General features: G+C 43.8%; 1 protein-coding gene across 1 annotated transcript in view; it reads left to right on the forward strand.

Annotated features, from left to right (window-relative positions):
• Positions 1-23032, forward strand: part of LOC110527962 (succinate-CoA ligase GDP-forming subunit beta) — a 130088-nt gene that overhangs the window by 73130 nt on the left and 33926 nt on the right. Inside the window, exons 4-9 of the mRNA XM_021609613.2 lie at positions 406-496; positions 2241-2393; positions 2830-2919; positions 4699-4795; positions 6170-6331; positions 7567-7709. Coding sequence (XP_021465288.1) covers positions 406-496; positions 2241-2393; positions 2830-2919; positions 4699-4795; positions 6170-6331; positions 7567-7709 — 736 coding nt within the window. The remainder of the gene's footprint in view (positions 1-405; positions 497-2240; positions 2394-2829; positions 2920-4698; positions 4796-6169; positions 6332-7566; positions 7710-23032) is intronic.

A 23032-nucleotide genomic window follows, 5' to 3' on the forward strand; every position in this document is an offset into this window, starting at 1 on the left:
CACCCGCTCGACTACCATCTATCAAAGCAGAGCACAACCTCAGGCTTCATTTGTATTCTATAACCAGAGAGCAAAGCGAGAGCTGGAATGAGACGCGCACACTGCCTTTAAAGAGGAGCTGAAATCAGGAGAGCCGTATTCAAAGAGATGTGTAGACATATTGAAGATTCTCCTAAAACAGTGCTTTGTCAGAACATGTTACAGTCATGTTACAAATGTGCTGAACCATGTCTTTGTTGAAATGAAAACGGCTCGCAGGAGCTGCAAATAATTACTCTGTCTATTCTCTGCCACGGTGATAGTCCTCTATTTTTGAAAGATGTTTGTCCTTGTTTAGTCTGGATTCAAATATCTATTAATGGAGTGGTTGTAATTGGGCCAATCCTGTCTCTTCTTTGACTTTAGCCCCTCGGCGGTGGGTGAGCTGGCCAATAGGATGCTAGGTTATAGCCTGACCACCAAGCAGACTCCAAAGGAGGGAGTGAAAGTAAAAACGGTGAGTCACAGCTGGATGTAAAAGGTCATTCTGTTTTTTTCTCATTTCCGGTTTATTTCAATTCAGTAATACAGTTCCATGAAATAAATGACTGCACAAAGCATCGGGGAAATAACACATTAGTCTATATATTCTGTTGTTCCCCTAGTTCTGGGGATAGGTCTCTAGTGGAGACATGCCATTTGAAGCCGATGTCATTTGTTGTGTTTTTGTGCTATTTGCTGTCATGGTTCATTGCAACAAATAATGCATGCAAGTCAGGGCCTCTCTGAGACCAAAGTGTTAGTCACGTAAACAACCATTTCCAAGTGTCACTAACAAGCAGGAATATAATTTTCCTCACTCACACTCTGCAGCCACTCCAAAAACACACATTTGCAGGTAATGAAGCCTTCCTGTCTTGCAGCTTGTGTTTCTCCTCACTCTTTCTTTCTCTTTCCCCTTCTAGTGAAATATGGCCTAGAGCTCCCCATTAACGCTTGCTTTCATTCCTGCCAGCCAGGAACGCACCTCGCTCTGCTCCTGCCCCTGCTGCAAAGTTTAGGAGAAGTATCAAATGAGTGACAGATCATGCCATTTTTTTGTAGAAAGTGCTGGCGGGGGTGGAAGTTCACTACAACAACACCCGGGCTGAGGGGAAAGTAGGGAAATAGAAAAATGTCAACACAGAAATCCTAACTGCAGAAGCATTGTTGTGAGATGTAATTTCATATTGAAAAATGTGCTGCATTATCTATCCATGGCACGTCAGTTGCCTGACATAACACAATACCTGATAGTGTTTTATTTTATAAACTAAGCACAGAAAATGGATTTCTTGCAAAAGTGTATCATGATAAATCCTCCCAGAGGGACCTATGGTATGATACGCAGGCATGTGTCATGTGTTACACATTAAAACAGGTACACACAAGATTAATTTCAGAAAAATGAAGACATTCACAAACATGGGAGATATGATGCTATCTGGCTGTAGTCACAGGCCTCCCTCAAAGCCTGTTTCGGATTAGATTAGGCATGGGATCAAAGTAATAAAGTAGCCCGAGATAGCTGCAGTGATTGAACAGGATCCAGGCCTTAGTATACGCCCTCTTAACAGGCTGCAATTCTGTTGTCGGGCTGTTTCCCTGAATGAGAACCAGGGGCGGCTGTCAGCTTGCCCTTGTAACACGTCTCTTCACTTCACCGTACTGCAGCCAGCCTCTCCAGACATGACACAGAGCATGGTTCTACTGCCAGTACGGACCAGGGCTGGGGAGAGGGGGAGAAAGTCCTAAAAGACAGAAGGAGAGAGTAGCAGTGGGAGAGAGGGGCACAGAAAGGCAGTGAGATTGAGAGAAAGACCGGGAGAGGGTGGTAGTGGTGTGGAAAAGGTAGATCAAGATGTTAATCTGGGAGTGGGAGAGAAAGAGGTCTGCACTGCCCCTGTTTGCATGGGACATGGAGAACGAGCGTCGTCAATAAGTCCAAATTAACACGGTCCAGTTAGACTGCAGGAAACTGATAACCAACTTATCTGTATCCCTCTGTCTTTCCATGAATCTCTCTCTATTTTCTCTTCTTTTGCCATCTCCCAGCGCGTTGCTTCATTTTCACTAGAGCGTAGAAGTAGAACCCCCAGTTTCTCTGAGTTGTAATGGTTCAGTGTCTCTCCATCCCTGCCTGTCTGTCTGTGTCTGAGGACAGTCTGTGATGGGAAGGTAGTAGCCTGACTCTGTAGACCGACTCTCTCCCTACTGACCAGGTGATGGTGGCTGAAGCCCTGGACATCACCAGGGAAACCTACTTTGCCATCCTGATGGACCGGGCCTGCAACGGGCCTGTCATGGTGGGCAGTCCTCAGGGTGGGATGGACATAGAGGAGGTGGCGGACAAAACCCCAGAGCTCATATTTAAGGTAGAGTTCTGTGAGCTCTGAAGAGCAAATGTTACAAATGACTACAGATGTGAACATGGAACCTTTCACTGGCGGTGTTATCTCGCCTCTCTCCCTCCCCTGATTGGTACAATAAATCCCTTGATCCCTTCTCCATGTGAGAATCTCATCTCTACAAGTGCCTGATAATTATAATGCCATCGTTACAGTATCAGGTTTCCTTTCCTCACATCTGGCAGGTTGCCACCACTTAATTGCAGCTTCCGTAATTTAATATGAATATCCACTTTTTGTCATATTACCATGCAGTGTTTTTGAGTCTCCATTCTCTCTCTGTTTGTCTCTTGCTCTTCCTCTTGCTCTCTCGGTCTCTCACTTGCTTTTTCTCTCTCTCTCGGTCTCTGACCCGCTCTGTCCCCCTCTCTTTCTCATTCTCTTCCTCTCTCTGCTACCACAGGAAGTCATAGATATATTCGAGGGGGTGCGAGACGACCAGGCGCTCCGCATGGCAGCTAATTTGGGTTTCAAAGGACCTCTGGAGAGACAGGTGATGGGCCCGGCGAAGCTCTCTGGGCCCGGCGAAGCTCTCTGAGCCGCAGTGCAGAGAAGCAGAATAGTGTACACACACTGAAGACCCACAGTACACAACTCAAGAGCTGTTGAAACTGGATAGGACACTTCCAGTCTACTAGGCTCTCTATGCTGGTTTATAGAAGTCCATACGTCCTTATACAACAGACAAAGCTTTATAGGTTCACCATTATAGCGCATAACAAAAATGAAGTCACTGAAGTACATTACATTTTTTGGAGTCCTCTCAAAATCATGAACAGACATTGCTGCTGTAGCCAGTCCTGGCCAGTATAAACTCCACAATTCACATTTGATATTAAAAGTTATTATCTGGTTCATTTTAGAGCCAATTGTCTTGTAGCATTATATTGCTAATTTGTATCCCTGTCCGTGAGCAGAGCAGCATAAAGGATTGGATTAGTTCAATGTTACAATGGGGAAAACGTATAAATCAACTTAATGAATGTTTTATTTCAAATGAACTGAACATACACAGTTGTCTGAGAGGTACACCCTGTGTAATACCAGCCTGTTTTGGTATTGAATGGCCATTGATTTTAACAGGAAAATGATTCGCTAAGTGTCTGGCTTGTCAGTTTAGTTCTGAAACTCTGTCTTCTAAAACGCAGGTGTGGAATGGAACCTTCTTTGAAGTAACTTTGCTTCTTTGAAAACTTTGAGATTACAAAAAGTGTGTGTCTGTGTGTGTTTGCAGATGTGTGTCTGTGAGTGTGTGGCAGAGAGTAGTGCTTACATCATTTTCTGTCAGGCTTTTTTTCCTAATCAAAAGAGCAGCTCGGTGCCAGGGACAGACATAGACATCCGCTGAACGCTGTATTCTTTAAAAGAGGATTTATTACAATGACAGTCACTCCAATAGCAATGCTGCGCCTGTTAGGATAATGTGGCACAAAAGACGCATTGTAATCTCACTCATAGCTAATACATTAATATGCCACACAATGGCTGTATTATAGTGGTTTAATTACTGTTTTATTAGGGTATATAGGTGAAAGCTATGATCCCTTATTGATGTCACTCAGTGTAAATGAAGGTGAGGAGACGGGTTAAAGAAGGATTTTTAAGCCTTGAGACCAATGAGAAATGGATTGTGTATGTGTGCCATTCAGATGGTGAATGGGAAAGACAAAAGATTGAAATGCCTTTGAGCGGGGTATGGTAGTAGGTGCCAGGCGCAACAGTTTGAGTGTGTCAAGAACTGCAGAGCTGCTGGGTTTTTCACGCCCACCAGTTTCCTGTGTATATAATGAATAGTCCACCACCCAAAGGACATCCAGTCAACTTGCACAGCTGTGGGAAACATTGTAACATGGGCCAGCATCCCTGTGGAATGCTTTTGACAACTTGTAGAGTCCATGCCCTGACAAATGGAGGCTATTCTGAGGGCAAAAGGGGGCCCAACTTCATATCAGGGTGGTGTTCCTAATGTTTTGTACGCTGTGTAGCCTATATTTTGTACAGTATGAGCTAAAGGCTTACTGAGTCATGTTAGTTAGAAAATAGTAGGTTGTCAGAAACTCATCAGAAAGGTGGTATTTTGTTATTTTATTTTTCAACACCTGCACACATACATGTGCGCACACGCACAAAAACACACGCACACACATGCTCTGTGTGTATGAGTGGATTTGCCATGTTTTATTTAATGTGTGCGTGGTGCTGAGTGGCCCTGGCTGGCCTGCTGCTCAGAGGCATCTTGTTGGGTAATAACTGTCCTCTGTGGAACTCACAGGCTGCAGATCAGATTAAGAGGCTCTATGATCTGTTCCTGAAAGTCGACGCCACTCAAGTTGAGGTCAATCCTCTCGGAGAGACTCCCGAAGGACAAGGTACGACTCTTTTTCTCATTCTCTTTTTGGTGTCTACATGTTAGAAGGTCTGTTTATCTGGTTCTTTATCTGTCTCTTGTCCTCGCTCTCTCTCTCGTACATCATGGGAGTCTCCTTGGTGGGATTTTAGGTATATATTTGAGTATATCCATCACTAATTGCCTCTTGAGGAACAATCATACAGATAAACTCATTGTTATGAAACAAGATCTTGTTATAAGTCTGGTTCATCAAAGAAAATAGAGTTTTGTAGCCTAGTCTAATCACTGCTTATGAATATTGATGAGAGGTCTGTTATTTTGTTGTGTACAACCAAGCTGTACTGAGAGGTGCAACTCTGCCATCCAACAAGCAAGGTAGAAACTTGTGTTTCTGTAGACTCCCATTGAAAGTAGATCAACTTGTTATTTAATTTGTACATATACGACAAGGGAAGATGATGAATTACCGAGCTTGTCTTTTCAGTAGAGTTTAGACAGCACGCCACATGGTACTGAAGAACATCACTGCAGGCAGAATAGTTACGGCATGTTTTTTCCCCCACTTTAGTCTCTTACTTTGACTTGCATTTCAGCGTAACTGAACCCTCATCACCAAAGGGACGGTAAGACTAAATGACTGTTAAACTCTGAAAATGAATGTAATTGTACTACAGTTGGTCACATACAGCAGCTCCAGGAGACAGCCAACACTCCACTTAGCTGCAATAGAAGTGACTTCCCATACATTTTTGTTCTGCCTAGTTTGTGTGTGTGTGTGTGTCATGTTACCTTTATTACGCTTGGGAGCTTCAGCCCAGGTAGTATGTCACAGAGACGAGCCATTACATAGTGAATTTACAGTTGGTTCCATGGGGATCCCGTGTACCACTTGTCATTTGTCCTCCAGGCTGTTATAGAGTATTGATAGATGAAGGCTCCAATCACCCCTGTGTAAATGGTTGTGGTATGTAGTGGGCCTTACAAAGTACAAATCCATAAGGAGCAGACCTCAGCATTTCAGCCCTGCAGTAAATACTTTGCCTGCAGGTAACATTCAACTCGCAGTTTCTTTGAACTGCACCTTGTGAAGTGTAAAAGTATTGTCCATTATGCATAATATATTCCCCCTTTGAGGCACTGTCGATGCATAAACATGAGCTGCACCATTACAAATACTGAATTAATTAAGTCTAATAGGGTGAGATCACTTGCCACATTTTATTTAACATATTTCATTGAGCTTATGAATTATTACATTTCCATTTCACTTCCTCCTTTTTTTTCTCTACATCTCTTCCTCTTTCCTTTTCTACTTTGTCTATTTCCTTCTTCCTCTCTTTATTATTCTGTCCCTCTTCTCTTCATATCTCTCTCTCTCTCTCTCTTCTTTCAGTGGTGTGCTTTGATGCCAAGATCAATTTTGACGATAACGCAGAGTTCCGTCAGAAAGCCGTCTTTGCCCTGGACGACATGTCAGAGAGCGATCCCACCGAGACGGAGGCAGCCAAATGGGACCTCAAGTACATCGGCTTGGATGGAAACATCGCCTGCTTTGGTGAGTTCTGATTATGGCTGTCCACGCACATGCATGTTCTATTAATTGAGCCATGGGTAACCCACCCCAACTGGAATAGAGTTGTTATTTTCCTTATCAGATAATTGAAGGCTGGGAGACGACGTTCAAACTTTGTCAAACTACAGTAAAGACGACTGGGCTCCTCTCCAGTCCAAATTGACAACCAGCTTTCTAACGACTCCAGAAGGAGGCTGCCATAACCAATGCTTTCTAATTAGCCATAATCCGCCCAAAAAGTCTCCAGTGAGCTGGATTGTTAGTCTTCTCATTATGGTCCTCCCCTGTCATAAATCAAAGCTTTACAGTGTAATTCTGGGCTGCTGGGGGAGTCTCTTCTGGCTGCCCTGAAGCCTCATAAACATTGTGGCAGTAAGAGCACAGGTTAGTGGCTCTTTCCCCTGCGCAGCCTCTCCTGCAGAACAAAAGCTCGGAGCTGATGGGCTCCTTTAAAAGCTTTGTAACCCACCAAAGTGACAGCTGTTAAAGCCAGTTTCCTTTTATTGAGACTTCTGTCAGGGCACTTGCCAGGACGTAGGCTCAGTGCCGCTAAACCAAATGAGGTAAGACGTTTGTAGAGAAGCGTGTTGGCTTTGGCAGGAAGTGACTGAATCGCTTGGCTCCCTTGCAGCAAAGCACCAAGAAGCCCAGAGGATAGGGATGCGCTCACTAGGCTGCCTGATAATACGGCACAACACTAGTGCCACAGAAATTTGTTTAATCAATGCTCGCTTTCTGAAGTCAAGAGCATTGCCGTAATCACATTTCCCTCCACTTTTCAACTTCTTCAAATGTTAAATATCCCAATTATAAGTTTTAACAGTACCTCTTAAAGATTTAAATCCTCAAAGAATGTTGTTATTCCCTCTTCATTAGATAATTTATTCATTGATTTCACAGTGAGCCCTTTCATGTTTGTGTTGTTTTAATGCTGGTGTTAGGTCATGTTTAATTGAATTAAATCCCAACTACTTGTCACTGTTTTCTCTCAAGGGTTTTCGTTTCAGTTCTCATCTTCATTTGGACTCTAATGGGGGGGAAATCTAACTTCAGAGAATCGGCACGAAACCATTATCAGCATTCCAGAATCATAATTTGTCATCAAAATTGTGATGAGCACAGTAACTATTTTTTTAGAGGCCCTTCTCTGTTTTCTGAGACCAGTAACAGTTCTCAACTCTCTGTGGTTTAGTTTCACCTTTGATCTGTCATTACAGTGAATGGCGCTGGTCTGGCTATGGCCACGTGTGATATCATCGACCTCCATGGAGGGAAGCCGGCCAACTTCCTGGACCTAGGAGGCGGGGTGAAGGAGAAGCAGGTGTACGAGGCATTCAAACTGCTCACTGCTGACCCGAAGGTAAGAGCCCACTTTATCCAACACCACAGGGTGTGTGTGTGTGTGTGTGTGTGTGCTGTGGAGAGGAGTTGTACCACTTAAAGATAGAGATCAAATCTGATTCATTATGCTACAGTAGCTAGTTCCATGTCAAACTATCAGTTGGTCTCAAAGAGCCAACACACTGTTCCAACCACCTGTTGAATTCCCTATTTAACCAACCCAGCTGCTCAACACTTTATCCTAGCGATTCTGTAAATATTTGTTGCTGCTACTTTGTGTGACTGTTTAACCAGGAGTCATGTTAAAGCTTCTCTTTAAGGCCTTGTCTGGTCGGTTAGGCACCAGTCCACCTCCTAACAAAGACACAACAGTTTAGTGGGTTTGGCACTGACAGCTATGTTTCTCCCAGAGATGGGGTATTAGAGATCTCCTAATTATAATGCCATGGTTTTATTGACAGTTTTGTAATGAATTACAGCCCCGCAGCCACAATAAAGCCAGCCTTTTAATGGGCTTGTCCCTGCCGTCACAGTCTTCTCCCAATGCACAACGCAAACTCGTTACTGTACTTTCCTGGTGCAATTAAAGGTCCAGAACCTCAGAGGAGAGGATGTGGCAGCTTGGCTCTCTTTACGACAGTTGAATACTAAATGTTCAGATTGCCAATAACTCAGCAGCGAACAGTTGGAGGCTGGTAACAATGCCGCAGTGCTAGTTTGTTGACACTCATCAGAGCACTAATTCCCTGTTTGCTTTCACTTCAAATTATGTCTATTTGACAATGGTTGTGTCTTCGTATGTGTCATAGAACAGTGTTGAATACTGCTTCCTTCTATCCACTGTTGAACAGGCCAGTTTACCACACATTTCTGATACTTTAAAGATGAAGGACATTGAGAACGAAGGACATTGAGAACAAAGGACATAGAGGCATGATGTGGGATGTTCTATGCACAAATATTGCATGATACTCATTGCAATACACAAGTCACTCGAATGCCATTACTTTGCTTCACTTCAGTTTCATGTAGTCGCTTTAATAGTTGACCAGAGTCATAATCGAATTTTGTAAAGAAAAGAGAGAAAAAGGAAACAGTAACACAACAGGAATAAAATATGCAAGAATAAGCTGTTATTCTAGTACCAGATCAATGTGCAAGGTATTTGAGGTAGATATGTATATAAAGGCAGGGCTAAGTGACTCGGCATCAGGATATATTATAATAAAGAGTAAAGAACACCATAGCAGCAGCATATGATGAGTGTGTTTATGTATGCGTGTTGTGTTCATATGCATGTGCATGTCGCGTGTGTGCATATGTAGTGTACGTGAATATGTGAGTGTCAGTGTAGTGTGTGTGTACAGTCGTGGACAAACGTTTTGAGAATGACACAAATATACATTTCCACAAAGGTTGCTGCTTCAGTGTCTAGATATTTGTCAGATGTTACTATGGAATACTGAAGTATAATTACAAGCATTTCGTAAGTGTCAAAGGCTTTTATTAAGTTGATGCAAAGAGTCAATATTTGCGGTGTTGACCCTTCTTTTTCAAGACCTCTGCAATCCGCCCTGGCATGCTGTCAATTAACTTCTGGGCCACATCCTGGCTGATGGCAGCCCATTCTTGCATAATCAATGCTTGGAGTTTTGTGGGGTTTTGTTTGTCCACCCGCATCTTGAGGATTGACCACAAGTTCTCAATGGAAATGAGGTCTGGGGAGATTCCTGGCCATGGACCCAAAATATCTATGTTTTGTTCCCTGAGCCACTTAGTTGTCACTTTTGCCTTATGGCAAGGTGCTCCATCATGCTGGAAAATGCATTGTTCGTCACCAAACTGTTCCTGGATGGTTGGGAGAAGTTGCTCTCGGAGGATGTGTTGATACCATTTTTTTTATTTATTGCTATGTTCTTAGGCAACATTGTGAGTGAGCCCACTCCCTTGTCTGAGAAGCAACCCCACACATGAATGGTCTCAGGATGCTTTACTGTTGGCATGACACAGGACTGATGGTATGCTCTCCTTGTCTTCTCCGGACAAGCTTTTTTTCCCCGATGCCCAAACAATCGGAAAGGGATTCATCAGAGAAAATGACTTTACCCCAGTCCTCAGCAGTCCAATCCCTGGACCTTTTTCAGAATATCAGTCTGTCCCTGATGTTTTTCCTGGAGAGAAGAGGCTTCTTTGTTGCCCTTCTTGACATCAGGCCATTCTCCAAATATCTTTCCCTCACTGTGCGTGCAGATGCACTCACACCTGCCTGCTGCCATTCCTGAGATAGCTCTGTACTGGTGGTTCCCCGATCCCGCAGCTGAATCCACTTTAGGAGACGGTCCTGGCGCTTGCTGGACTTTCTTGGGCACCCTGAAGCCTTCTTCACAACAATTGAACCGCTCTCCTTGAAGTTCTTGATGATCCGATAAAAGGTTGATTTAGGTGCAATCTTACTGGCAGCAATATCCTTGCCTGTGAAGCCCTTTTTGTGCAAAGCAATGATGACGGCACGTGTTTCCTTGCAGGTAACCATAGTTGGCAGAGGAAGAACAATGATTCCAAGCACCACCCTCCTTTTGAAGCTTTCAGTCTGTTATTCGAACTCAATCAGCATGACAGAGTGATCTCCAGCCTTGTCCTCGTCAACACTCACGCCTGCGTTAACCTTTCTGATCTCCCCATCCCGGATCCGGGTTCGTGAATACAGACTCAAGCTCATTACCATAACGCAACGTTAACTATTCATGAAAATCGCAAATGAAATGAAATAAATATGCTAGCTCTCAAGCTTAGCCTTTTGTTAACAACACTGTCATCTCAGATTTTCAAAATATGCTTCTCAACCATTGCAAAACAAGCATTTGTGTAACAGTATTGATGGCTAACGTAGCATTAGCATTCAGCTGGCAACATTTACACAAAAAAACAGAAAAGCATTCAAAAAAATCATTTACCTTTGAAGAACTTCAGATGTTTTCAATGAGGAGACTCTCAGATAGCAAATGTTCAGTTTTTCCTGAAAGATTATTTGTTTAGGACAAATCGCTCCGTTTTCTGCGTCACGTTTAGCTATGAAAAAACCCCTGTATCCAGGATTGTGTAAATCTATCAGCAAGCTCATTAGCATAACACAACGTTAACTATTTATGAAAATCGCAAATGAAATGAAATAAATATGCCATCTCTCAAGCTTAGCCTTTTGTAAACAACACTGTCATCTCAGATTTTCAAAATATGCTTCTCAACCATAGGAAAACAATCATTTGTGTAAAAGTAGCTAGCTAGCGTTAGCATTTCGCGTTAGCATTTAGCGTTAGCATTAGCGTTAGCATCCAGCACGCAACATTAACAAAAACATAAAAGCCTTCAAATAAAATCATTTACCTTTGAAGAACTTCTGATGTTTTCAATGAGGATACTCTCAGTTAGATAGCAGATGCTCAGTTTTTCCAAAAAGATTCCTTGTGTATTAGAAATAGCTCCGTTTTATACATCACATTTGGCTACCAAAAAAAATCCGAAAATTCAGTCCTCAAAACGCGAACTTTTTTCCAAATTAACTCCATAATATCGACTGAAAACATGGCAAACGTTGTTTAGAATCAATCATCAAGGTGTTTTTCACATATCTCTTCATTGATACATCGCTCTTGGACACATGCTTTCTCCCCTGAATCAAATAAAAGTAGAAGCAGCTGGCAATTGCGCACCGAATTCGACGCAGGACACCAGGCGGACACTTGGAAAATGTAGTCTCTTATGGTCAATCTTCCAATGATATGCCTACAAATACGTCACAATGCTGCTAAGACCTTGGGCGAACGACAGAAAGTGTAGGCTCATTCGTTGCGCAATCACAGCCATATAAGGAGAGAATGGAAAACAGAGCTTCAGAAATTCTGCTAATTCCTGGGTGATGCATCATCTTGGTTTCGCCTGTAGAATGAGTTCTGGGGCACTTACAGACAAAATCTTTGCAGATTCTGAAACTTCAGAGTGTTTTCTTTCCAAAACTGTCAAGAATATGCATAGTCGAGCATCTTTTCGTGACAAAATATCGCGCTTAAAACGGGAACGTTTTTTATCCAAAAATGAAATAGCGCCCCTAGAGCTCTAACAGGTTAACGAGAGAATCACTGACATGTCAGCTGGTCCTATTGTGGCAGGGCTGAAATGCAGTGGAAATGTTTTTTGGCGATTCAGTTCATTTGCATGGCAAAGAGGGACTTTGCTCTCCCCTCTTTCTCCTGTAGTCCACGATCATCTCCTTGGTCTTACTGAGGTTGAGGGAGAAGCTGTTGTCCTGGCACCACACTGCCAAGTCTCTGACCTACCTGTAGGCTGTATAATCGCTGTCGGTGATCAGGTTCACCACTGTCGTGTCATCTGCCAACTTGATGATGGTCTTGGAGTCATGCGTGGCGATGCAGTCATGGGTGAACAGGGAGTACAGGAGGGGACTAAGCACCCAACCCTGAGGGGCCCCCGTGTTGTTGCCTACCCTTGCCACATAGGGCCGCCCCGTCAGGAAGTCCAGGATCCAGTTACAGAGGGAGGTGTTCAGTCCCAGGGTCCCCAGTTTGGTGATGAGTGTGGAGGGGACTATGGTGTTGAACGCTGAGCTGTAGTCCCCTCTTGTTCAGGTGGGAGAGGGCAGTGTGGAGTGGAATAGAGATTGTGTCATCTGTGGATCTGTTGGGGCGGTATGCGAATTGGAGTGGTTGTGAGCCATGTCATACGCTATATCAGAGATAAGCCTATATCAGTTTCTTATTTTTTAGTCGGAGACTGAGGGCACGAATCACACACACACACACACACACACACACACACACACACACACACACACACACACACACACACACACACACACACACACACACACACGTACCAGAGATGAATTTTAACAAGGTGCTAGTGAAACTCTGCCACTGACGATGTATTGTCCCAGTCAAATGTCCACAGTGTATATATTATTTTTTGCCCTGCATGAAATCATCAAGGTGTCCTGAAAACAGAATAAAATAAGAGAGAAAGTAGAGGTTTAAGTGTTTCTCAGTCCTCTGAGGCAGTGTGATCAAATTCATACATTATGATGTCAAACGAGGTCATAATAGAGATGAATTTGTGGGGGAAACCGAGCCAGCTTTTAAAGACAGCATTAGACTTCAGTTATTCCTGCATAGGAAGTAGTCTTCTCTTTATCCTGGCTTCAATTCGAAGCCCAAACCCTAGAGTAAAGGCAGTAGCTAACGGTTCCTCCTCCAGCAGTGTAGAGGCGAGACAGACACAGGCCCTCCCTTATGGGGGAGAGATGAGAGCGGATTGACATTAAACCTCCGTGTACCGCCATTTGCATTTCATACAGGGATTTGGAGACTCATCAGATCTGTGGAGGGAATGTTAATTATTAGATTCTTGGCATGATGAAAATCCTCATTTACATTTTTCTTTTAATATATTCCTTACACTAAAGATGTTCTGTGTCTCAGTTCCATTTAGGCCTAGGCTGTGAACAACTTGAGCCAGAGTAAGAATCAATAGCTGGAAATGCCAAAGATACACACTTGTTAAATGTTGAAATGTGTCCAACTGAATAAGGTACTTGAAAGCATTTCAAGCGTTTGTCATGACAAATACTTAATATTCATGCTTACAATTGAATTTCTTATGTTTTATTTGCTTTGGCATGAAACATGTTGACTTGTTTCAACCTAATCCGTGTTTGAAGACGAGTCAGCAGTGGAATGTTTATTTTGCCATATTCAATACTCAAAAGCCTTGACCTTGAGGTTTGGTGTAATGTGAGATGCCTAACAGTGACATAAAACTCTAGCTGTATACTCATTTTCACTAGTGCAGCAGTATTATACATTTACTGCAGCCAACTACAGTTTGTATCCAGGGAAGCTGATATTCTGCATAAGTTAGTATATTCTACCCTCGTTAGCACAGCCTTATTTTAGCTGCTAGGTTCTTCATAACCATATTAATTGCTAGTGGCTATGTATAGTATAGCTGGTGTCAATTGATACGTTGTGGCTATCAATGACTATCAAAAAAGTAACATTTGAACACCATTAGCAAGGAGGATCATTTAGAAATAAATACCAGGTAAAATGAAGCATAACCTGGCTCGTTCTCTTATCTGGGAGATGGCAAACACTGGATAGCGTGTCCGTCCACTGCTCTCTCGCTCCCCCACTCTCTGCTCTCTCTTTTCTCTCTCTGTCAGCTCTCTTTCCGCTTTGATCTCTTCAGCTCGTTCTATTCCAACTCGAAGATTCGGTTGGGAGTGCACAGCTTCAGCTAGAACGGACAGGTCCTGGGATTGGATATGATTTAAATCTTGTTTGTTTTTTTTCATGTTTTTTTCTCAGTTGGAGTATAGCATTGATTAGGTCAATTAGAAAGAGGGACCATATAGAATAGGGAATATGACAAATGTACAGGATGAGGGAAGAGGTTAGAGAAAAAGAAGGATGAAGAGAATGAAAAGAAAAATGAAGACATTGAACGTAATATCCAAAGTAAGTGTTGGTGTGTATAGTATGTGGGCAAAGCCTATTAATTTCATTGGACATGCAGTCTCTTCTGTTCAATGGTGTTTCAATTCTGTCCTCTGGCGCCTTACGTCCCTGCTAGAATAACTAGCACCACTCTTTCACAGGCATATAAAGAACTGCTTACTTTGACATAATAGTTGTAGTATTGAGTCCCCCCCCCCACACATTACCTGTAGGCAGTGACCAAATGTCCTCTTTATTACACTCCCTCCTGCTCAGTCCTGATAGGAAATAGCAGATGCATGTTTTGTCCTGCGCACTGTATTTCCTAGGTGGTGGTGAATTATGTCCCCGATAAGACGGTGCTGTGCTCCTAGGCTGTGTGTGACGGCAGGGAGTGACTGGGTAATTGTCACCTGTGGGTGTTTTCACAGCTTTGTGTGTGTGTGTGTGCCAGTTACAAGATGTAAAGGGAACGGACACAGCTAGGTTCTCTGATCCACCTTGAATGTATTGGTACGTTAGCATTTAGCCCATTCAGTTGACCAGCTCCAAGGCAGAGAGGGAAGGAAAGAGATGGTGTGTCAAATCTTATTTTTCACATACTTCGTAAAGAACGGGTATACGCTAACATTGAAATGCTTACTTAGGAGCCCTTCCCAACCATGCAGAGAGAAAAATAGAGAAATAATAGAGAGAATATTTGACTAGGTCACCAACCTTGGGTGTTAATCACATTGTTGATTAGGCATGCTGAAGGTGTGTACTCGCTCATATTCACCCTTGGCCTCTCTACTGGGTTGTGTGCGTTTCTATGTGTGCACAAACGTGTGTGTGTGTGTGTGTTGTATCTGCTCTAAAGGTGTGTACTCACTCAGATCATCCAGCTTCACTTGTGCCTCCCCTCCAGCCCAAGCATTTGTTAGTGTTTGTGATGCACTTTGTGCGTGGGTGTTTGTATACGAAGGTGTTCACTCACTCAGACCTTTGTGTTCCTTGCGGCAGTGTGTGGTAGGTGTGTGTGTGCTTCTCTCAATGTGTTAGTTTCTGCTCTGCTTCACCTGTTTCATTTCAGTTATTATTTGTGAGCTGGACAGTCAGTAAACGGTATAAATATAGCGCCATTAGCATTTTTACAGTTTCAATTTGGTTTTAGTCATTTTTAGTCCCACATTTTTTGGGGGGGACACCACTGATCTAAACAGTAAGGTATTTTCCTTCAACATATACACGTTCCGGCTGTAGCCTGCTGAGCGTGTCTACTGTACACGGTCACCTAACTCCTTTGTTGGCTAGTTGTGCCATCTTTGGCATGGTGTACCTCATGGAGAAGAGGTCCTGGCCCGTTTCCCGTCACATTTCCACTCCAAATCGCCCCATTACATCAAGAGTATTCTTGAAAGGTATTGTTGTCCACCTACTGCAGATATACCCAGTGTATGGCAGCTCTCTCCTCCCCCAGCCTTTGATCTGCTAAATCCTGTTAAGGCAGCGTTGTGAGGGGCTCTGAGGACCAGGCCCAACCCCTCCACTCTGGATCAGCCACTCACTCTCTGGTCCTCTCTGTGCATATGGAGATGTCTTGGGCCCGCGTCGAATGTCAGAGCGCCTGCTTGGACATGGTGTGAGGCTTTCGGAGCCTAGGAGACGGGGCTCATTGTTGGCCCTATTTAAGAGCCCCACTCTGCAATGTGAGGCCACAGTTCTAGAGGCTCAGGGAATGACTCCTATTCATGTCCTTGGATCTGTTTCATCTACACCTCTCAGACAGGCTAAGGAAATCAAACAAATACAGACTAACACACACATGCCTAGCCCTCCAGGGACTTGCACAATCAGCCATCATTGAGTTGGCTGTGACGTCGGAGATCTAGGTTTGCTGTGGAAAAATGGTCTGTCGGCCTGCCGGCTAGGCCTCCGGGAACAGCCAGTCCCCTGTGTCGTAAAGACAAGCAATGATAAGCCAGAGAGAAAGCCCAGAAACAGGCTCCCACTCCATAATGGAGTTCATTCCCTCTGCGTAGAGCATTAAGCCTGGCATTACAGACGGCAGGCTATAGGGAGCCATCACCTGAGACCAGTGCTGTGGGACCAGTAAACATTGGACTGGGGCGATAAGGAGGGAACATTGGAATGACGAGCAGGTCATGCCATCAAGAGCACCTTTTGCTAATAGTGGTAATGGCTCTCTGCGTATGTGTAGTGAGATCTGAATGGTGAGATTGCTTTTCTATGGTGGCGCAGAGCACATATTGACATTGAGATTGGAATCGAGTGGTGCTGGTGAGTAGAGTAGGGGGCATTATGTCAGTAATGTATAGCTAGATCTAACCATTGGTTTGAAGGGATACTTAGGGTTTTTGTCAACTTCCCCAGAGTCAGATGAACTCGTTGATACCATTTGTAAGTCTGCATCCAGAACGAAGGAAAAGAGTGGTATTTTGAAAGATACTGCTAACTATTGTTCGGGTAATGACTGGAAGTCTATGGTATCTACTAGTGTCCTAGTAGTGAAATAGACTTCCAGACATTGTGCTAACACAAGTTAGCAACTTTCTTCGAACTGAACTACATGTTTCAAGCAGACCACTATAGTCCCTGTACCTAAGAACACGAAGGTAACCTGCCTAAATGACTACAGACCCGTAGCACTCACGTTCGTAGCCATGAAGTGCTTTGAAAGGCTGGTAATGGCTCACATCATTATCCCAGAAACCCTATACCCAGTCCAATTTGCATACCGCCCAAACAGATCAACAGATGATGCAATCTCTATTACACTCCACACCACCCTTTCACACCTGGACAAAAGGAACACCTACGTGAGAATGCTATTCATTGACTACAGCTCAGCGTTCAACACCATAGTACCCTCAAAGCTCATCACTAGGACTAAACACCTCCCTCTGCAACTGGATCCTGGACTTCCTGACGGTCCACCCCCAGGTAATGAAGGTAGGTAGCAACACATCTGCCACGCTGATCCTCAACACTGGAGCCTTTCAGGGGTGTGTGCACAGTCCTCTCCTGTACTACCTGTTCACCCATGACTGCATGGCCAGACACGACTCCAGCACCATCATTAAGTTTGCAGACGATACAACCTGATCACCAACAACGACGAGACAGCCTATAAGGAGGTCACAGACCTGGCCGTGTGCTGCCAGAATAACAACCTATCCCTCAACGTAACCAAGACTAAGGAGATGATTGTGGACTATAGGAAAAGGAGGACCGAGCACTCCCCCATTCTCATCAACGGAGCTGTAGTAGAGCAGGTTGAGAACTTCAAGTTCCTTGGTGTCCACATCACCAGCAAACTAGAATGGTCCAAACACACCAAGACAGTTGTGAAGAGGGCACGACAAAGCCTATTCCCCCTCAGGAAACTAAAAAACATTTGGCATGGGTCCTCAGATCCTCAAACGTTCTACAGCTGCACCGCCGAGAGCATTGGTTGCGTCACTGCCTGGTACTGCAATTGCTCGGCCTCCGACCGCAAGGCACTACAGTAGGCAGTGCGTACGGCCCAGTACATCAATGGGGCTAGGCCGCCTTCCATCCAGGACCTCTACACCAGGCGGTGTCAGAGGAAGGCCCTAAAAATTGTCCAAGACTGTTCTCTCTACTACCGCATGGCAAACGGTACCGGAGTGCCAAGTCAAGGACAAAAAGGCTTCTCAACAGTTTTTACCCCCAAGCCATAAGACTCCTAATCAAATAGCTTCCCGGGACGATTTGCATTGTGTGCCCCTCCCAACTCTTCTTTTACGCTGCTGCTACTCTCTGTTTATCATATATGCATAGTCACTTTAACTCTACATTCATGTACATACTACCTCATTTGGCCCGACCAACCAGTGCTCCCGCACATTGCATTGTGTCCTGCCACCCACCACCTGCCAACCCCTCTTTTACGCTACTCTTTTTACTGTTTTTATTCCCTTACTTACCTATTGTTCACCTTATGCCTTTAATATGCTGTTGGTTAGAACCTGTCTGTAAGCATTTCACTAAGGTCTGTTGTATTCGGCACGTGACAAATAAACTTGGATTTGATTTGGTTACAATTAAATGATTAGAACCATAGAACCAACTTTGATTTGATTTGGTTACAATTAAATGATTAGAACCAGCACTGTGAGTTATCGGGGTCTCTTAAATTAATAGATCTCTAAGAGTAACGTAAATGCTAATATCTCAGTGGAAACTCAGGAAATGCTAACAGCCTCAGTATAACGGCTGATCATGGACTAGCAGCAGACCCCGTCAGACCTCAGCTGCCTGCTCAGTGCACCATGCCAAGGCCTCCTCAACCAACTATACTGTAGCTGACGATTTGCTATATTGTAGTTGTTCCACCTCACTGCTTATAAGATCATAGCTGAATGTAGGCTGTTTCTACTTGGTTTCAGGTCCTTTGCTCACAGAGTACTGGGACTGGGCCAGGCATTGACGTACAGAATGGGATGTAAATGGTAGGAGGAGAAGTCGAGGCTCTGGAGCTCTTGTCTAAAGCCTCTGAGTTGTGATGTGTGGCTACGGAGCTGCAGTTCAAAGAAACAATATGACGCTACAGGCGAACTGGATGTGCAGTGTGATGTTTGAACTCAATGTCAAAACGTTGGAGTTTTCCTCTTTTTCACACTCTGAAAACCATATATTAATCCTCCATACACTGAAGATATCTGGACTTTGGGAAATTGGGAACACTTCAGTTTTGCCAGTTCACTTTGTTACTTTAGTCTAATTGGTTGGAGTAGAGTGCGTTGTTTTTATGAGTTGTAGCCTACTCCAGGCAAGAAGCTCCAGTCAAGAAGCAAGAAGTTGTTTTATTTCGATTTTCATTTTAGCGAACAATGTTTTTTTGTTTTCTTTGTTTGAACGAACCCATGGCAATACTGAGCTGAATTGCATAAATAACCAACTGTGAATGACAGGCGGGTTTATTAACACTAAGTGAATATTACTTCTCTTGCCACATTGTTTTTTATCCTTGAGGATGTTTAGAGAGAAATGCCTCAGTAGTACATTCAGTACATGATAATGATACCTCCTAATTTCAGGACCAAATGTACTGCTTGTCGCTATTTGGATCATTAGTTGCTGTGTCATAACCTGCAGATTGGAATAACAGTTGGCTTTTTTTTGTTAATGTAGCATTGCAATGTTCTTATTTTAGTTGTTGGGATGCTACTGGTGAAATGACACACTCTGATAATTGTGTATTGCCTTCATTTGTTTGTCCTAATTGTCTCTGTTTACCTCAGTCAGTGATCTCATTATTTGAGCCCTCTAACCTTCCAGCTGCCGGCTGTAATTGTGTTGCTTATCGAAATAAATCAAATGTAACTCAGACTGGCTGCCAAACTAAATACCATTATCTCTTAGATCTATGTTCCACTTAGGCACTTTCATATGGATTAGCCTAGGTATCCTGATGCGGTTCTCTGGTGTAATTGTGAAGAAACCAAAATACAATTTCCTTCACAAGAGTTATAAATAACTGCTTTGGAATGTCCTTTACACACACACACACACACACACACACACACACACACACACACACACACAGCGTGTTTGCTTGTTATCCCACAGTACCTAGTACTTTGGATGAATGTTAAAAACAAGAAGTTAGGCTAAATTGCAATAAGATCTCAATCTCCTCTAAATTGCACCTGCGGTCGATATGTGAATGGCCCTGAGAAGAAGCACTCCCTCCCTCAGAGTGCCATTCAGCTGGGATGATCGCCTTTCATCTGGCCTGGCATGTTTTACCCATCTCATCACTTCTGCTTTAAAGAGGTCCTATCGATGTCTGGAAAACTTCACTCACTTAATAATGAGCTTCTTTACACTCCTGTTCTCTCTTACTGTTTACCAGCTCCTCAGTCACGTCTTGCCCCTACACACACACACACACACACACACACACACCTAGTCAGACATACACACCAGTGGAGGCTCCTCAGAGAAGGAAGGGGAGGACCATCTTAAACATTAAAAAAGGTTATCCTTTTTAGATAAAACTATACTAAATATATTCACGTCACCAAATGATTTATTTAAACACTGTTTTGCAATGAAGATCTACAGTAGTCTCAACAGCACTCTCTGGGATAGCACCATGGTGTAGCCGGAAGAGCTTCCGTCCTCCACTGGCTACATTGACTTCCAATACAAAACCTAGAAGGATCATGGTTCTCACCCCCTTCCACAGACTTACACAGTAAGTCAACAAAGTGTCAGAAAATGAATGTAGTACTGATAGCATAAGCTACAGCTAGCTAGCACTGCAGTGCATAAAATGTGGAGAGTAGTTGACTCCAAGAGAGAAAGAATAGTTGAACAGTTTTTAACAAATAATTTATTCCAAAATTAAGCAGAAGCAACAAGAGGGAGAGGTGGCTGCTTTTTTCCCCATTTTTTTCACTTTCACTGACTTAGCCTACTCAAACAACCGTCTCAAACAGAAAGGGATGCTATGTTAGCTAGTATGGCCATCACACACTGGAACTCTTCCAAGTCAAAGTAAGCGTTTGGTTTTATAAAGGGATTGCCACCGGGGCCCGCCATTGTAGCTGCTAAACTGCTTGCTGCTGACTACACTACTGGGTGAGTTTAGGGTGTTTACTAGCGCGTTAGTTCTAGTAGTTATGTTGACTATGGCGTTAGCTATTATGGTGACAACAATGTAGGCTGTGTGTAGCAGTTAGCGTTTATGATATAAAGGTTTGGCTTGGAAAACGTTGTTTTTTTTGCCTGATCATAGAGCAGCTGTTGTGTTGTGCAATGAAGTCCACAAGCAAAGGGAAAAGGTGAGAGGAGGAGAGCGCGTAGATGCCAGAAGGAATTATACAACGAGCAAAGTGATCGTGTTGATTTGTATGTGGCTGCTATGAAAGTGATCTGTGTTTGCAGATGATCAGGGGTGTACTCATTCCGCTAAATCTGTTGAAAAACGATTCTTAAACAGAAGCAAACGGAACGAAATCCTCCATGAAGGGGGAGGAATCCTCCATGGAGCAAATGATGTGTGTGATTAATCTGATCTCCAGTTGATGAGCCTGATATGAGCTCCATGGTCTGGCAACCACCATAGCGCTGTAGGACATATTTTATATGCAAGACACCTGTCAATAGCATGTCTAATGGATATGTATGTCTTGGTATATATTGTTAATGTATTAACACCATCCCTTTCCGCCCCATGTTGACTAGACCATTCCTCCCCCTTCTCCCACGGCCCTGTCTGATTCAACAGTCTCCTGTCTGCCATTCCTCATCTGAGATAAATCAATATGTGATCTGGGATTGGACCTGGGCTAATTTGAGCCCTTCTCTCACTCTTAATGCTGCAGGAAGCGTTTTGTCATTTCAAAGGTAGGCCCCAGATGGTGCAAGGTAGTAGCGTTAGAAAGGCCTTCAAATGCCATAGGGGCACATAGTCTATGATTTAGTGACCTTCTAGAAGTCAAGCAGTGCTCCTTTAATAGGAAAAGGCTGGACGGCTCCATTTTTCTCATGTTCTACAGCACCTCCTACCACATGATAGTATTTAAGATTGAGAACCGTTCTCAGTCACTGACTGTGTTTGTTAGTCAGCAACAGGAGGTAGATTTTTTTTCCCTCTTTCGCATGTTTGGAGAAATGGAACACAATAGTTCATTTTCACTTATGAGGCACACTGCCTGAGGACCCAGTCTCACTCCACAGGGAAATGTACCCAGAGCACTCTGACAACTCAGTTCCACCCCCCACTGATCATTAATATGGCATGAGAACCGTGGCCCTGTTTCTGCCTGACATCCTCATGGTTACATATTACAGTAACCCAGGGCGACGCCCCTCATTATGACCCTGGCGTGGCGTGTCCAGCAACGAGCTGCCTCCCTCTCGCTACACTGCTCAATTTAACAGATGATGCTTCCCTCCATCCCGGACAGGCGTCTATCTCTCCATCTGTCTGTCCGAGGCGTGAGCGAGCGTCACAGGGGTGTCCCGCGTGTTCCGATAAATTGAGCTGATGGTGTAGCTGAGGCCACACTCATTTCACGCATCTTGGCTTTGATGTAAGCCTACATGCACGCTGCTGTAGGCTCATCTGAGGCCAGGCCACCCAAACACTGAGACAGATGATAGGATCAGGCCTGCTTTATGAGCCGTGCTCTACAGTGCAGTGCAGCAGCACGTCCTCTTGTCCTCTGTCACTGGCTGACGCTGTATGTAAACATGGAGCAGTCTAAAGATGCTGATGCCAAAGCGGTCAGGGATAACGTCATGTTGATAGGTCATTTTTTAATTGCTGTGGGAAAGATGATTTAAAGCAGTTTTAAATGTTACACTAATCATTATAACAGACTTAATTCTGGCTCTAAAGCCTAGAGAAATGACAGTGGTTGTCGATGAGGAGCAATTGGTGTATGCTGTGTGTCATTAGCCTTGATATGACTCATCCCAAGTCACACAATACACAAGAGACGAATGTCGACTCCAGTAATTAAATGATCAGGCTTTCCTTTATTTGAGCGATGGAGGGGAACACGGATGCTAATTTACCCGACAGTCAAGGCTACAGCAGGAGATTCATTTAGTGTGTGCGTGTAGTGCTATACTTGTGAGGACCAGAAGTCCACACAAGAATAGTACACCAAGGACAATTCAGATAATTGGGGACATTTTTGCTGGTCCTCGCTTATACAAAGCCTGTTCTTAGGTGTAAGGGTTAGATTAATGGCTAAAATCAGGGTTGAGTTAGGGAAAATACGATTTTGAATGGGAATCAATTGTTGGTCCCCGAAAAAGTCCTCAACTATACTTTGGTAACACCCCTCTG

The sequence above is a fragment of the Oncorhynchus mykiss genome, chromosome 7 (genome assembly GCF_013265735.2).
Source record: "Oncorhynchus mykiss isolate Arlee chromosome 7, USDA_OmykA_1.1, whole genome shotgun sequence".
In the NCBI taxonomy this organism is placed as follows: domain Eukaryota; kingdom Metazoa; phylum Chordata; class Actinopteri; order Salmoniformes; family Salmonidae; genus Oncorhynchus; species Oncorhynchus mykiss.